Below are 14599 nucleotides of genomic sequence, written 5' to 3'. Positions count from 1 at the left end.
TAACAACATACGGCTGCGATTCATCTAGCTTTCTTCATCGGACGGCGCAAAACGACACAATCGTAAATTCATAGCCTAACATTTTTGGTAATGATTGGAGTCCACCGTAGACCTCACCACAGTGGAATAAAACCCTTCCCAAAAGCTATTTCAGTTGAGTCGCCAGAGTAGACCACCATTGCAAAAATCTCAAAGTCTTCACAGCCCAAGCAGAAAGAGAGAGCCACTTCCGCAGCCGCTCTTCTTTTCCTCCGACACTCGCTGTTAGATTTGTCCGGCTCTGCTCTTGATTTTCCGTCCCTCCAGACAGGTATTTTCTCTCTCTGACTTGTCTCTTTGGGAGGTTTGGTCGTTGATTTCTCTGCGATGATTGGTCTTCGAGGAAGTCTCCGTGAAGTCTTTTTCTTTTCCGCCTTTGGTCCCAGGATTTTTAGTTTCGCGATTTAAGTTTTTAATGGAAGTGGTTTTGAGGGGTTCTGCTTTGGATTTGTGGGTTCTTTTGGATGATATTGGTGATTTCAGTTCGCTTGGTTTGTCGCTTTATCGGTTGCAGATCTGGGAATTTAGGGTTTGTTAGAATTGGGAGGATGCAGAAGTAGATGGACAGAGCTAATAATATGAATAGATCAAAGAGGAATTTCGACGGAAACGATGACGACCAACCCGAGCGAAAGCGGCCTGCTCTTGCTAGGTGATTTCTCCATTTCTTCAATTCATCATCCCAATGTTAGACCTGGAAGTTGTCTGACGTGAGGGAGCTTCTTGCCCTTTCTTTTGTTTGTGCAGTGTAATTGTAGAGGCTCTGAAAGTAGACAGTTTGCAGAAGATTTGCTCCTCTTTGGAACCTATTCTTCGTCGAGTTGTAAGATCCGTTGCTCTTATATAGAAGTACCGTCTTTTTTTTCCTTCTGGTTTTTCATCTGCGTGCCAGCTGTGTTTTTTTTTGTCAAACATCTGTGTTTGGTTTGTTCGTACTGTTTTTTTTTTCTTCCTTGTTTTTTGGTTTGAGTTTTAGTAGTGTTATTATGAAGCGAAATTTTTATCTGATGTAAATGCGGCTGCAGGTTAAAACCCATGGTGCATGATTTATTGATTGTGCGTGTTGATATCCTCATAATTCATGTTTATACCCGTTGTTTTCAAATAAGCTCTCTTCTGTTGATGGCTATATGCGGGATTGTTGCTGAGCAGGTTAGCGAAGAAGTGGAACGTGCTTTGGCAAAGATAGGCCCTGCTAGGATCGCTGGAAGGTAACTTGTACTGACGAAAAAAGAGTTCACTGTATTTTTATTGTCTCTTGATTTTCTGACTAATGCTGAGGGTTGATAACGCTTTATACACGCTTGTCTTTCCTTCAGCATCAGATAATAGATCCTGAGGTTTCACTTTACTTTGCAGTTCTAGGTCTTCTCCTAAACGAATTGAAGGTCCGGGTGGACGGAACTTGCAGCTGCACTTCAGGTCGAGGTTGTCTCTCCCGTTATTCACAGGAGGAAGAGTGGAAGGAGAGCAGGGTGCTGCAATCCATGTCATATTGATTGATGCAAACAGTGGGCATGCCGTAACATTTGGACCCGAAGCTTCAGCAAAGCTTGATGTTGTTGTGCTTGAGGGCGACTTTAACAATGAAGATGATGAAGATTGGACCCAGGAGGAATTTGAAAGTCATATTGTGAAAGAGCGTGAAGGGAAGAGACCATTACTGGCTGGAGACTTGCAGGTTACTCTCAAGGAAGGGGTGGGGAGCTTGGGTGAGCTAATTTTCACAGATAACTCAAGTTGGATAAGGAGTAGGAAATTCAGGCTCGGTTTAAAGGCTGCCTCTGGTTACTGTGAGGGTATACGCATACGTGAGGCAAAGACAGAAGCTTTTACTGTCAAAGATCACAGGGGCGAATGTATGGTTTTATTTCTTCAAGTCTGACTACTCTGTCTTGAGGCATGTCTTTTATCTGACTGAAAAATTTATTGGGTGCAGTGTACAAAAAGCATTATCCACCTGCTTTGCATGATGAAGTGTGGAGATTGGAGAAGATCGGTAAGGACGGGGCATTTCATAAGAAGCTAAATGCTGCTGGAATAATCACTGTGGAAGACTTTCTGAGATGCTTGGTCAGGGACTCTGGAAATTTACGGAGCGTAAGTGCAGACTCCTCGTTCTAATGCTCGATGAGAAGTATCTCCCATTATGCAATTGTGTGTCTAATGTCTATTATCCTTTTACTATGTATGTAGATTCTTGGAAGTGGTATGTCAAACAAGATGTGGGATGCTCTAGTAGAGCATGCAAAGACGTGTGTCCTCAGTGGAAAGCTTTATATCTACTACGCTGATGTTTCGAGGAATGTTGGTGTTGTTTTCAACAACATCTACGAGTTAAGTGGCCTCATTTCTGGGGATCAATACTTTTCTGCCGATTCCCTCTCCGACAGTCAAAAGGTTTGTTACATGTTCCTTGACTTCAACAAAACTCTTTGTTTTGTGCTCTTTAATAGCGAGTTTCCATTGTGTTCCTTATGTGCTGATGGACTGAAAGATGGGATGGATTGAATTTGATTCTATGTCTCATCCTGCTATATGCATTTGATTGTATATGTTTCTCCTCTCCAGGTATATGTTGATGGACTGGTGAAGAAGGCATATGAAAATTGGAACCAAGTCATCGAGTATGATGGAAAATCTCTTATGAGCTTCAAGCAGCCTAAGAAATCAGGAATATCACGAACAGATCTCGCAATGGCTCCTGCAAATTACTCTACCACCATTGACCACTCAATGCAATTCCACGAGCTTCCCGCTTCAGTGCCTGCTAACCAAGCTTCAGTTCATTCAGAATTAGCAATAGGAGGTTAGCAATCTGGCCTTTGTAAATCTCTTTTTTGAGTAGGTCTTAAATTCCTGTTGTGTGGTCTCGCCTGATAAGTGTATCTTTTACTTTGTCATTTCCAGGGTTTAATCAAAGTCTGGCTACTAGATATTCGACTCAGAACCAGCTTCTCAACTCCAATCCGCGTACACAGTTTGAGTTTGCTTCGTCTGCACCACAGGACCAGTTCGTGGACAGTCTACATCAAACACAAAGCAATATAAACGATCAAAGTGCAGCAGCAGGGCTGGCTCTTGGGCCACCACACTCATCAACCGGTGGTGGGTACCAAAACATGAGCACATCGAATCAGACAGAAAATCTTAATCCATTTGAAGAATGGTCAAACCATCGGGAGAGAGGGGGAGGAGATGATTTCTTCTCTGAGGAAGAGATAAGGTCAAGAAGCCATGAAATGCTGGAGAATGAGGACATGCAACAGCTGCTACGGCTGTTCAGCATGGGAGGGAATACGCATGTGGCAGAAGATGGCGGGTTGTTCAGTTTTCCGTCTTTCATGCAACAGACACCGATGCAGAGCTTTGAGGAGGACAGAGGCCGTTCGGGCAAAGCTGTTGTCGGGTGGCTGAAAATAAAAGCCGCAATGAGATGGGGTTTCTTCATAAGGAGGAAAGCTGCTGAGAGGCGAGCTCAGATTGTTGACCTCGATGAAGAAGACGACAACGAAGAATAAAATAGTCAAGAGGAGGGTCGAGTGAAGAGAAACCCTCTTCTCGGGGGCTTGTATAAAACTACGAGACGAGGCCCTTCCTTTGTACAGGAGCAGCAGCAGCAGCAGCGGTAGTAGTAGGTACATATCTCAGATAACGTCTGTCATCTCTGTATGGTTCATATTCTTCCGTTCCCGCGTTCTATCTAAATAGGTTTTGTCCGTGTGATGTTTATTCAGTTGAGTTCAGTTGTGTAATTGAAGCGGTGGCTCCTGTTAGGCGAAACATACTCCTACTGATCCGGCCGTCATTAGGTTTCTGATTCAATCAGAGGCTTTAATCATTTTGATTTGGCTACTTTGTGACAAGTCTGTCCCTGTTGAACGACATATTAATCATCAATCTTGTCTACTCTCTCTCTCTCTCTCAGTTCTGACGTTTAATGATTTAATGAAACCTTGGAAAAAATTTAGCCAGAATCAGATTGCCTTTTGCCGGTCTTACGTGATTCTTTCTCGCTCTAGGAGGGCATTTAGCCAGCCGAGCCGTGATGAGAGGATTCTTCATGCAAGCGGCTAAATAGAGGGCTTAGCAGTGAAGGGAGAGCCTCGTCCCAAGCCAAGAGAGAGCTCTCCCCTCCCATCACTCCAACTCCCAACTGCATACATCATCACAAAACACCTTCCTGTATGGATCGAGAGGATTTGTTCATATATTTGCAAAATCCGGTTGATTCGCCTTATCCTTCTTCCATAAAGACATATGGATATATCCCAGCTGTGTAGTCCATGTAAGAAAGTAACTGTAAGCGGTTTTGTAGTCCTTATCTTCCGCATGAAGAATCCCGCTCTGCAGATCAATGGTGCCTTGTTGGGCTGGTGGGACGTATATCGCGTTTGCAGCTGTCCTAGCAGCGCTGAGGGCAGCTTTTGCCTTGGGTAAGTTTCTCAATGAGAAATGAAGCTTACTCTCGAGCAAGTCTATGTCCACTGGAAGAAGCTTATCATCTAATCTCCTGACCTCCTTGACCAAGTTTGTGAGAAGTACCAAAGCTTCAACATACTCCTTGTTCTCCATTATGAGAGCTGCTAGCCTTGCCTCCACTCGCTGCCTGAGGAAAGTACGCTTCTCAGCCCGTGTTCATTCCACCATTTCTTTGCAGAGTGTGATTTGAAGATCCATTGTTCCAGGCACCTTGGCCACAGCATCAATGATTTCTCTGACAATTTTGGCAGTTTTGGCTTTTGGGATGTGTGAAAAGAAAGGTCTAAGCTGCGTGAGAAGTCTCCTGAGATCCTCAGCTCTGTTCTCTTGGGTAAGAAGGTCAGAGAGGTTTGCGATGGCTTGCTCCTTTATGCGCAGAGCTTCTGGAGACGACGAAAGGTCTTCCAGCACATGGTAAAGTATAGAAATGGCCTCTGACGGGTTCTTTGCTTCTAAAGCCCGTGCAATAGAATCTGTCGTAGCGGGAAGGTGTGATGTAGCCATGGCAAGTACAAAGCGAAATCAAATCCCTGAAACCAACAAAATATCAGATGGGTTTATGCAATGTTCGACAACATTCCCATTTAATCATACAACTACCCCGACCATGCTTTCGAACAAATCCACATATTATGCAAACTAATCTACTATCAGAATAACAGAAATTATTAGAACACGGAAATCACAGACTAATCAATAGTGAAAAACCTGGAGATTCATAACATTACAGGCGGAATTGATATAAAAATGAAAGCTCCAACATCAATGCCTAGTTACGCATGATTCAATAGCATATAGTTTGGATCAATGAAATGATGCAAGGGCGTCTATAAATTAGTAAAACTACTACTCATTTCGCGAAATTCTAGTGTATATGCCACGATCCCTACGATTGATCTGTTCATCCTCTAATCATATACAGAACAGATGTCATATACTCTACTTAAAATGCTCCGAGGTGCATAGGGCATATTAGCACCATTTCAATCGATTCGACTCCCAAATTTAGTTGATAAAAACCATAAGTGGATCAGAAATGCATCGACAACACAAAATGAAAAAGAAGAAGAAAACCTCGGAATCCGATTGAATCTAGAGATTGAAATGCCGCGGGAGCGAAAGTACACGAGCGTGGAGAAATATGAAACTCAAACAGCAAAACAAGACCTCAATCAAATAATCTTTACCAGGTGAGCCGACTGCTACTGGCTAAACCTTCCAGCAAGACAGCTTTTCTTCTTCCTTGTTTTCATTCTCTCGGTTGCCCTCCAAGATAACAGCATGGGCTTCACTTTCAAGCCCAATAAAAGACTCGTATTGGGCCCAATGCAGATATTTCAAGCACTAAAACAAAGGCCCAATAATAGCCCAACGTAATGCGTTTCTCCTGGCGGGTCGTCGACCCAACCTCTGGTATTAAAAGACGTATATACCCCTCAGTCTTGTAAAAAGAACGCGCAAATTCTTTAAACTTTATTAAAGTAGATGAAAAAACCCAATATTTGATGCATCAATGTTAATATCCCATTAATACAGCAAATCATATTGTAATATAATATAAATTAACCTCCATATCATACACTTTCAAATATATATAAATCAATATGTGATGACGTAATTCCAAATAATATATATGATTTTGACTAGTAGGAAATGGAATTTAGATGAAAAATGTAGAAGTTAGATATGCCTAGAAAGTAATAATTAATGCAGTACTCCTATCTTGACGTGTTTTATCTTCGAACCCTTGAAATATGAAACTTCCCCATCACCACCGTCACTCTTAACTTAGCTGGAATCCAAAGAACCACAGAGATGGTCAAATCATCAATTTAGCTTCTGCCATAACCATATGACCATTCAATGTTTTAATGCCCCATGGAAAACCATCGATATCCTTTTCAATAAGCCATCCCTGTTATTTAATGGATAACAAATGTCACATGATAGTTCACAAAAAATGGTTGACCGGTCCAGTGTCGGTCCGAAGAAGCAAACACTGCACTTTCCAAAGGCTGTAAAATAAAATATTTATTTATTTATATATAATAAAAAAGAGAAAGCGCAGACATACCAAAACCGCGTCTCGAATTCCAAGTCCAATAATATCATCACTTTTGCATTTTCCAGCTGTTGGATCTCTTCACCAAACCCACATCTCCGTACGAACCTTCCTATGCCACCGCCTTTCTCCTCATGTCCTGCGTGCGCGTATATATACCCAGAAACCCCATTGCCAAATCCATTCATCAACCACCCAAACACACCCACGTAGAGAAACTCACTATCGATCAACAATGGCGATCTCTTCTTCTTCTCGTCAAATGCTACTGCTTCCACTGCTCGTAGCTGGTGTGCTTTTGTCGTCTGTTCATGCGAATTTCTACCAGAACGTGGAGATAACGTGGGGAGACGGACGTGGACAGATCAATAACAACGGGGAGCTTCTTACTCTTTCTCTCGATAGGGCCTCTGGCTCTGGCTTTCAATCCAAGAACGAGTATTTGTTCGGAAAAATCGACATGCAGATCAAGCTCGTCCCCGGCAACTCCGCAGGGACCGTCACTGCCTACTACGTAAGTCTCTTTCGACGCGCACAAAGAGACGTTTCGCCATATATATATAGAGAGAGAGAATATTTTTCTGAATGGGTTTTGAATATCGTGTGTTCTTTTCGTGCATGCAGTTGAAATCGCCAGGATCAACATGGGATGAGATCGATTTCGAGTTCTTGGGCAATCTCAGTGGCGATCCTTACACTCTCCACACTAACGTCTTCACTCAGGGAAAGGGCAACCGAGAACAGCAGTTTAAACTCTGGTTCGACCCGACATCAGATTTCCACACTTACTCCATCCTGTGGAACCCTCAACGCATCATGTTAGTGTTATGCCTCGTCTATCACTCGATTCTGTATCCAATAATGTAACACTTTCTAATCCTCCTTGATTCGATTATTACAGATTCTCTGTGGACGGGACTCCGATCAGAGAATTCAAGAACATGGAATCTCAAGGTGTTCTGTTCCCGAAGAGCCAGCCGATGAGGATGTACTCGAGTCTATGGAACGCCGACGACTGGGCCACGAGGGGTGGTCTGGTGAAGACCGACTGGTCACAGGCTCCCTTCACGGCCTCTTACCGTGGCTTCAACGAGGACGCATGCGTCTGGTCCAACGGCAAGTCCACCTGTCCGAACGGCTCGAGCCAGGGGACAAGCGGCTCGTGGTTGTCTCAAGAACTGGACACGACCGGTCAAGAACGGATGAGATGGGTGCAGAGGAACTTCATGATCTACAACTACTGTGCGGACACCAAGAGGTTCCCTCAGGGTGTTCCACGAGAATGCACGGCCGCATAGATACGGACAAATTTAATTTAGTACTCTATTCTTTAATTTGATGTATATGGTATATTTTCCGAGCTATATGTACAATATACGAAGTGATATCATTGTTAATGAAAACATTAAAGGCGTGTGTTATTTATTTTGCCACATCATTGTGGAAAGCCAACAAATCTTGCTTATGCTGTAGTTTAACGACTATCTAGATTCAACTAAAACCACGTCGAAATCTTGCAATCTTACACATTGACATATAAGACAATAGAATAATCCTGGCCACTAAACACGCACATCAAATTAGGTTCAGATAGGTTTGTTCACATAATAATTTTATTATAAAAGTTAAAAATTCTTAAAAATTATCAAGCTTTCAATTTCCTAAAAAAATAATTTCTAAAATTATTTAAAAGTATCATGATCCTTAACATAAATTGATCATAATAATATTATTATAAAATCATAGTTAAGATATCAAGATATATCAGTATTTTGTATTATGTATTTAGAACCAGATTTAATAAATACAGTTTAATAAAATCGGTTCAAAATAACAATATTTTATTCGACGTAATGCCTGTAAAAGTTCGATGTAATGCGTGAGCTTATTAAACCCGATTCGAACGGATTTTATTAAACTGAATTTATTAAATTCGATTATGCATATATAGTATAAAATTATGATGTGTTTTGATATCTTACGTGCCACGTAAAATTTTATAACAATATTATTTTGATCAACTTAAAGATCAATATAACACTTTTAAACAACTTTAGAAATTATTAAGTGTAAAAATAATTAGAGACATTAAAAAATATAGGAATTATTTTTTCACCAAATTGTAAGTTTTAGAATTTTTAAGAGTTTTTCTTAAATATTTATTATGAGGTATGATATAATTTTATTTAAGATTTTATAAAATTAATAAAAAAAATTTAAAAATTTAATTGCACAATTGTGGGCCTATAACTCCATTAATATGCAAATAGATCCACCTCTGCTAGACACATTAAGATTAAATAAAATATTTTAACCCGCGATATACTTTTTCGGGTTTCTAAATAGTCTAAAACATTCGATTTTTATTTCCTAAGAGAGAGAGAGAGAGAGAGAGAGAGAGTTGGGAGAACGTATTTAAATTTTTCGCATCAATCTTAAATTCAAATCTATATAATATAAGATGGAGAAAATATCGACGGACTCTAACCTTATGGGCCGTTGTAAAAAAACCGTACCAGGAGAAAATTAAAGCCTCGCTGTCGGGCCCACAGGATGCACCTCCCAAATTCAAAAGAACAATTAAAAAAAAAAAGATCAAAAGAAAAACACCAGCTGTTCGGTTCCAGCTGAAGACAGCTCAGCAATGGTTTTTCCAGCTGTTCGGTTCGACCACTAGGCTCCGCGTTTTTGGCCACCCCCTCCATATTTCACAAGAACCTTCCTCCCTCTTCGGCCGCCTATTTATACACCAATTTCATACTCACTCACACTTCAACCCTAACCACACAAATTCACCAAGAACCTGAATAAAAACCCAGAAAAGGAAACTTGCATGCGAACTGCAATGGCGATCTCTTGTTCTTCTTCTTCAATGCTGCCACTTTCTGTTATCCTCGCCGGTCTGCTCGTTTCCTCTGTTTCGGCTAATTTCTACCGAAATGTGGAGATCACGTGGGGAGACGGACGCGGGCAGATCAAGAACAACGGCGAGCTTCTTACTCTGTCCCTCGACAAGCCCTCCGGCTCCGGATTTCAGTCCAAGAACGAGTTCTTGTTCGGCAAAATCGACATGCAGATCAAGCTTGTCGCCGGAAACTCCGCCGGAACAGTCACCGCCTACTATGTAAGTGACTTTTCAGGTTAACCTTTTTCGTTTCAGAAGCTTTGCACGATGATGCTGAATGATTTGACGAATGGGTTTTGAATATTGTGTGTTTCTTTCATGCAGTTGAAGTCACCTGGATCAACGTGGGACGAGATCGATTTCGAGTTCTTGGGCAATCTCAGTGGCGATCCTTACACTCTCCACACTAATGTCTTCACACAAGGAAAGGGCAACCGCGAACAGCAGTTCAAACTCTGGTTCGACCCGACATCAGATTTTCACTCTTACTCCATCACGTGGAACCCCCAACGCATCATGTAAGTATAATTCCTCGGATAACTCGATTCTATGTTCAAGAATGTAACACGTTCTAATCCTCCCTTTCGTCTGAATTCGATGAATGACAGATTCTCTGTGGACGGGACTCCGATCAGAGAATTCAAGAACATGGAGTCTCAAGGTGTTCTGTTTCCGAAGAGCCAGCCGATGAGGATGTACTCGAGTCTATGGAACGCCGACGACTGGGCCACGAGGGGCGGTCTGGTGAAGACGGACTGGTCACAGGCTCCCTTCACGGCCTCGTACCGTGGCTTCAACGAGGACGCATGCGTCTGGTCCAACGGAAAGTCGTCCTGTCCGAACGGCTCGAGCCAGGGGACAGGCGGCTCGTGGTTGTCTCAAGAACTGGACACGGCCGGTCAAGAACGGATGAGATGGGTTGAGAGGAACTACATGATCTACAACTACTGTACGGACACCCAGAGGTTCCCTCAGGGTCTCCCAAAGGAATGCATGGCAGCGTAGAGATTTAAAACAAATTAAAATTTATTCTTTTGTTTGTTGTATATCGTGATATTTACTGTCTCGTCGGACCAAATTTTGTTTTGTTGGTTCGATGTGAATCTTCAGCAACGAGTTGTCATGAATAACATTCTTTCGGTTTATCTGTTTCGTTTTTGTCGGATCATGAGACCCCATGAGCTGTCCTAATGGGCTATGAACAAGCTCGACAATGGGCTCCAAGCCCTTTGTTGTTCACTTTCTCCATTACGTGGCGATAACATATCAGGTAGCACAAACGTCATAGTTCTGCAAGGAAACAAATATCTTACGGCTTTTACTGCGTAATTGTTTTCGCTTGTGGCGTATACGAACGTTAATTGGAAATAAAAGTCAGTCATAAATAATAAATGCACAAAGTGGAAAGACAATATCATCATATTCAATGCCAAAAATCCGAATTACAAGCACCGAATGCTTTTATGTCAAAAGGGAACAAAAGAAGAAAAAAAACATTTGGATAATGACCGCAGGAGAGCAAAAGGGACAGACAGAGCAGATGGAAGCCGGGGGAGGCCGACCACGAGTGCTTTCGCTAAGATAACACAAAGCAGCAGGTTGCCTCACAGCCGTTCTCCAGCTGTTCCCAAACCCATTTCACTAACGTCCAACAGACGCCGTCTCTTCTCCCTCTACTTATACCTTCACTCCCATCCCATTCATTCATCTCATCCCTACACATGGCTCCTTCCTCTCTCGCCGTCTCTCTTCTTCTTGTCTCCGTTCTCTCCCCGTTAACGGCCGTTTCCGGCGGCACGTTCGACGGAGAGTTCGACATCACCTGGGGCAGTGGTCGAGGTAAGTTCCTCAACAACGGAGATCTTCTGACACTGTCCCTCGACAGATTCTCGGGGTCGGGGTTTCAGTCCAAGAGGGAGTATTTGTTCGGAAATATCCATATGCAGCTCAAACTCGTCCCCGGAAACTCTGCCGGAACCGTTACCGCTTATTATGTATGATCTTATATATTTATATATAAAAATATGTATAGGAATTAAAAAAAAAAAGGACTGAAGGGTGTTGTGAATGGATGCAGCTGAAGTCGGGAGGATCGTCGTGGGACGAGATCGACTTCGAGTTTCTGGGAAATATAACGGGTGACCCGTACACTATGCACACGAATGTGTACTCGCAAGGGAAAGGCGACAGAGAACAGCAGTTCAAACTCTGGTTCGACCCCACCTCAGATTTCCACACCTATTCTGTTCTTTGGAACCCTTACCACATCGTGTGAGTTCTCAAGTTATTACATAGTTTAAATTGATAGCTGAAAATCATGTTAGAACGTCTCTTAATCATTTGTCTCTATACGTGTGATGCAGCTTTTCGGTGGATGGAACTCCGATACGAGAGTTCAAGAACTTAGAACACGTAGGAATCCCCTTCCCTCGGACACAGCCGATGAGGCTCTACTCGAGCCTCTGGAACGCCGACCAATGGGCGACAAGGGGCGGTCTGATAAAGACCGACTGGTCCCACTCTCCCTTCACCGCCTCTTACCGGAACTTCAGAGCCAAAACCTGCGTTCCGGCGATCGGGAAATCGTCGTGTCGCTCGGGCCGGCGGCCCCGGTGGTTCACGCACAGGCTGGACCTCAATGCAGAGCACAAGATGCGAACGATGCAGAGGAACTTCATGGTTTATAACTACTGTACGGACTCGAAGAGGTTTCCCAATGGCTTCCCCAAGGAATGCAGTATCCGCTAGATACAGTTGCGTAGGTTGTCTTTGAAAGATGGGTTTGTGATAATATTAGTGTGTTTTTCTAATATGTAACATATTACTTAGGGATTAATTAGGTTCCAGAATGCCCTTGTGTCAAATATACATATTAATGAATAAAAAAATGTATATGCGGTTTTGGAAAATGCTATACTTTGTTTTATCCAGATGGTTTCGATCAAATTCGTTTGCAATGATACGTTCAATTTGTGTTAGAGTAAATATTTGCTAAGATTGGGTAGTGATATGCATAGTCGCATAAATAATTCTTTGTGCATCAACTGTGTAGTTTGTTATGTATTCAACCAGCGAGTCCTTTCTTATTATATATTACAGGATATTTATTTAATCCTTTTTAAATTCCCGTATTGGAGTACATTTTATTTTCCTACGGAACGACTACAGCAATCACATTTTTGCTGTATATTCTAATATCCCCAATTTTTAGATTTACATTTCTTATAATATCTTTGTATTATTTTATTTGCTATGGTTAAATTTAATCTATCAAAAAATTTCCAACAAATTCACTGAATGGTAAATCTCAACAATTATTTTTTATTTATTTGTTGTTAACTAAATCTCAACAATTATGTTTTCATGTACCATTATTTCTTAGAAATGAATTCTGATTTCCACCCTTTCATATGGTTGATCATTGAAGTTTTGCAAGATTTTGTATATTTCTTGAGGTCCCCCGATTTTAGGAGTAATTCGTATTTTAGAAGTGATTAAACAGATATGATGATTTCCCGATATAATATAAATAATTGTTTGAACTCTGTTTTCATGGGAAAATCTACAAATTAGAGAATTATCTTAACTATTTTCATGTGATGGAATCAAAACTTCTTTTTAATTAAACAATTAACCACTTCCGGTGAATAAACTTATCGTATAAAATAGAGATTCCTTTTCGGACTACACAAATAATGTAGAGTTGGGCGACATAGTCTAACGCTGAACCGTGTCCAGGTTACACAAGTCAATTCTTAAACGTATAGGAGGGCCACGTAGTTAATGGGGCTCCATAAACACAAATTATACCCTTGGAAACTCTCTATATATACAACGATCTCCGACCCATCTGGATATATCTATCTCCCGAGACAGAAGAAACAACACATATTCCGACCAAAATGGCTGCTTTTGCGTTGTCTCTCCTGTTCGCCGGAATCTTGGCGGCCACGGCCTCCGCCGGAAACTTCTACGACAGCTTTGATATCACTTGGGGAGACGGTCGGGCCAGCATTTTCGAGGCCGGACAGCTTCTGACTTGCACACTCGACAAGATCTCCGGATCGGGTTTTCAGTCGAAGAAGGAGTATTTATTCGGAAAGATCGACATGCAGCTCAAGCTTGTCGCCGGAAATTCCGCCGGCACCGTCACCGCATACTACGTACGTAAACTACAATTCTTCGCATTAACGTGACCAAAATCCTCAGTATAAGAGAAGAATTACAGGATCTGATGAACAAGTGAATGTTTCATATAATGGCGCAGTTGTCATCGAAAGGGGAGCAATGGGATGAGATAGACTTCGAGTTCTTGGGAAACGTCACCGGCCAACCATACGTTCTTCATACGAACGTATTCACACAAGGCAAAGGCAACCGAGAAATGCAGTTCTACCTTTGGTTTGACCCCACCGCCGATTTCCACACCTACACCGTCCTCTGGAACCCTCTCAACATCATGTCAGCGTCCCTTTTCTTATTATTATCCGCAATGATTTCATGAACATTTGTACGCAGTTTAGACACGATTCTTGTCAATCGGTTTCATGACGATTCTTGTCTGGTTTCGTGCGTTTTCTTGGGGATGAAGGTTCATGGTGGACGGAATCCTCATAAGGGTGTTCAAGAATCACGAGGCGGAGGGAGTTGCGTATCCGAAGAGCCAACCGATGAGGATATATTCGAGCCTGTGGGACGCAGATGACTGGGCAACACAGGGCGGTCGAGTCAAGATCGACTGGTCCAACGCGCCGTTCAGCGCGTCCTACCGAAACTTCAACGACGGTGACTCGTGCGGAAGGACCGACGTCTGGAGCTGGCCCGTCCCTTGCAATCCCGGCAGCGATTCCTGGATGTGGACGACGCCCAGTTCGGATCAGTTCGGACAGATGAAGTGGGTCCAGGATCATTACATGATCTACAACTACTGTTCCGATTTCCAGAGGTTCCCACAGGGTATGCCTCCTGAGTGCAGCCTCAACTGATGATCTTTAAAAGGGTGCAATATTTCAATATATATAACCCCCCCCGTGTTTAAATTTTTTGAAATTTTATTTCGCGCAATGGAAAATTGGAAATTCTTTAAAATATCTAACGGCAGGCCGGTCCCT

The 14599-nt window shown here is 42.3% G+C and overlaps 5 protein-coding genes and 1 pseudogene across 5 annotated transcripts; 5 read left to right on the top strand and 1 right to left on the bottom strand.

Annotated features, from left to right (window-relative positions):
- Positions 1-169: 169 nt before the first annotated feature.
- LOC104811802 (calmodulin-binding protein 60 B) lies at positions 170-3948 on the top strand. Its single transcript, XM_010538622.1, has 9 exons — positions 170-310; positions 554-691; positions 787-862; positions 1192-1250; positions 1399-1898; positions 1979-2139; positions 2236-2439; positions 2611-2848; positions 2950-3948. Exons 2-9 carry the CDS (start codon positions 600-602, stop codon positions 3558-3560), a joined length of 1941 nt encoding a protein of 646 aa, XP_010536924.1. The 5' UTR covers positions 170-310; positions 554-599; the 3' UTR covers positions 3561-3948.
- An 89-nt stretch (positions 3949-4037) lies between these two features.
- Positions 4038-5861, bottom strand: LOC104811803 (annotated as a pseudogene).
- An 810-nt stretch (positions 5862-6671) lies between these two features.
- LOC104811801 (probable xyloglucan endotransglucosylase/hydrolase protein 23) lies at positions 6672-8008 on the top strand. The gene is made up of 3 exons (XM_010538621.2): positions 6672-7097; positions 7208-7401; positions 7485-8008. The coding sequence occupies exons 1-3, from the start codon at positions 6819-6821 to the stop codon at positions 7879-7881; spliced, it is 870 nt and encodes a 289-aa protein (XP_010536923.1). The 5' UTR covers positions 6672-6818; the 3' UTR covers positions 7882-8008.
- Positions 8009-9338: 1330 nt separating this feature from the next.
- On the top strand, positions 9339-10640 carry LOC104811800 (probable xyloglucan endotransglucosylase/hydrolase protein 23). Its single transcript, XM_010538620.2, has 3 exons — positions 9339-9707; positions 9813-10006; positions 10097-10640. The coding sequence occupies exons 1-3, from the start codon at positions 9417-9419 to the stop codon at positions 10491-10493; spliced, it is 882 nt and encodes a 293-aa protein (XP_010536922.1). The 5' UTR covers positions 9339-9416; the 3' UTR covers positions 10494-10640.
- Positions 10641-11095: 455 nt separating this feature from the next.
- On the top strand, positions 11096-12418 carry LOC104811799 (probable xyloglucan endotransglucosylase/hydrolase protein 25). The gene is made up of 3 exons (XM_010538619.2): positions 11096-11482; positions 11566-11759; positions 11852-12418. Exons 1-3 carry the CDS (start codon positions 11210-11212, stop codon positions 12234-12236), a joined length of 852 nt encoding a protein of 283 aa, XP_010536921.1. The 5' UTR covers positions 11096-11209; the 3' UTR covers positions 12237-12418.
- Positions 12419-13369: 951 nt separating this feature from the next.
- Positions 13370-14512, top strand: LOC104811797 (putative xyloglucan endotransglucosylase/hydrolase protein 13). Its single transcript, XM_010538618.1, has 3 exons — positions 13370-13651; positions 13756-13949; positions 14080-14512. The coding sequence occupies exons 1-3, from the start codon at positions 13391-13393 to the stop codon at positions 14471-14473; spliced, it is 849 nt and encodes a 282-aa protein (XP_010536920.1). The 5' UTR covers positions 13370-13390; the 3' UTR covers positions 14474-14512.
- The last annotated feature ends 87 nt before the right edge of the window (positions 14513-14599 follow it).

This window comes from Tarenaya hassleriana, unplaced genomic scaffold (genome assembly GCF_000463585.1).
Source record: "Tarenaya hassleriana unplaced genomic scaffold, ASM46358v1 Cleome2, whole genome shotgun sequence".
NCBI lineage: Eukaryota > Viridiplantae > Streptophyta > Magnoliopsida > Brassicales > Cleomaceae > Tarenaya > Tarenaya hassleriana.
Note: the sequence above shows the minus strand (reverse complement) of the source record. Positions and strands in the feature narration are given on the sequence as shown.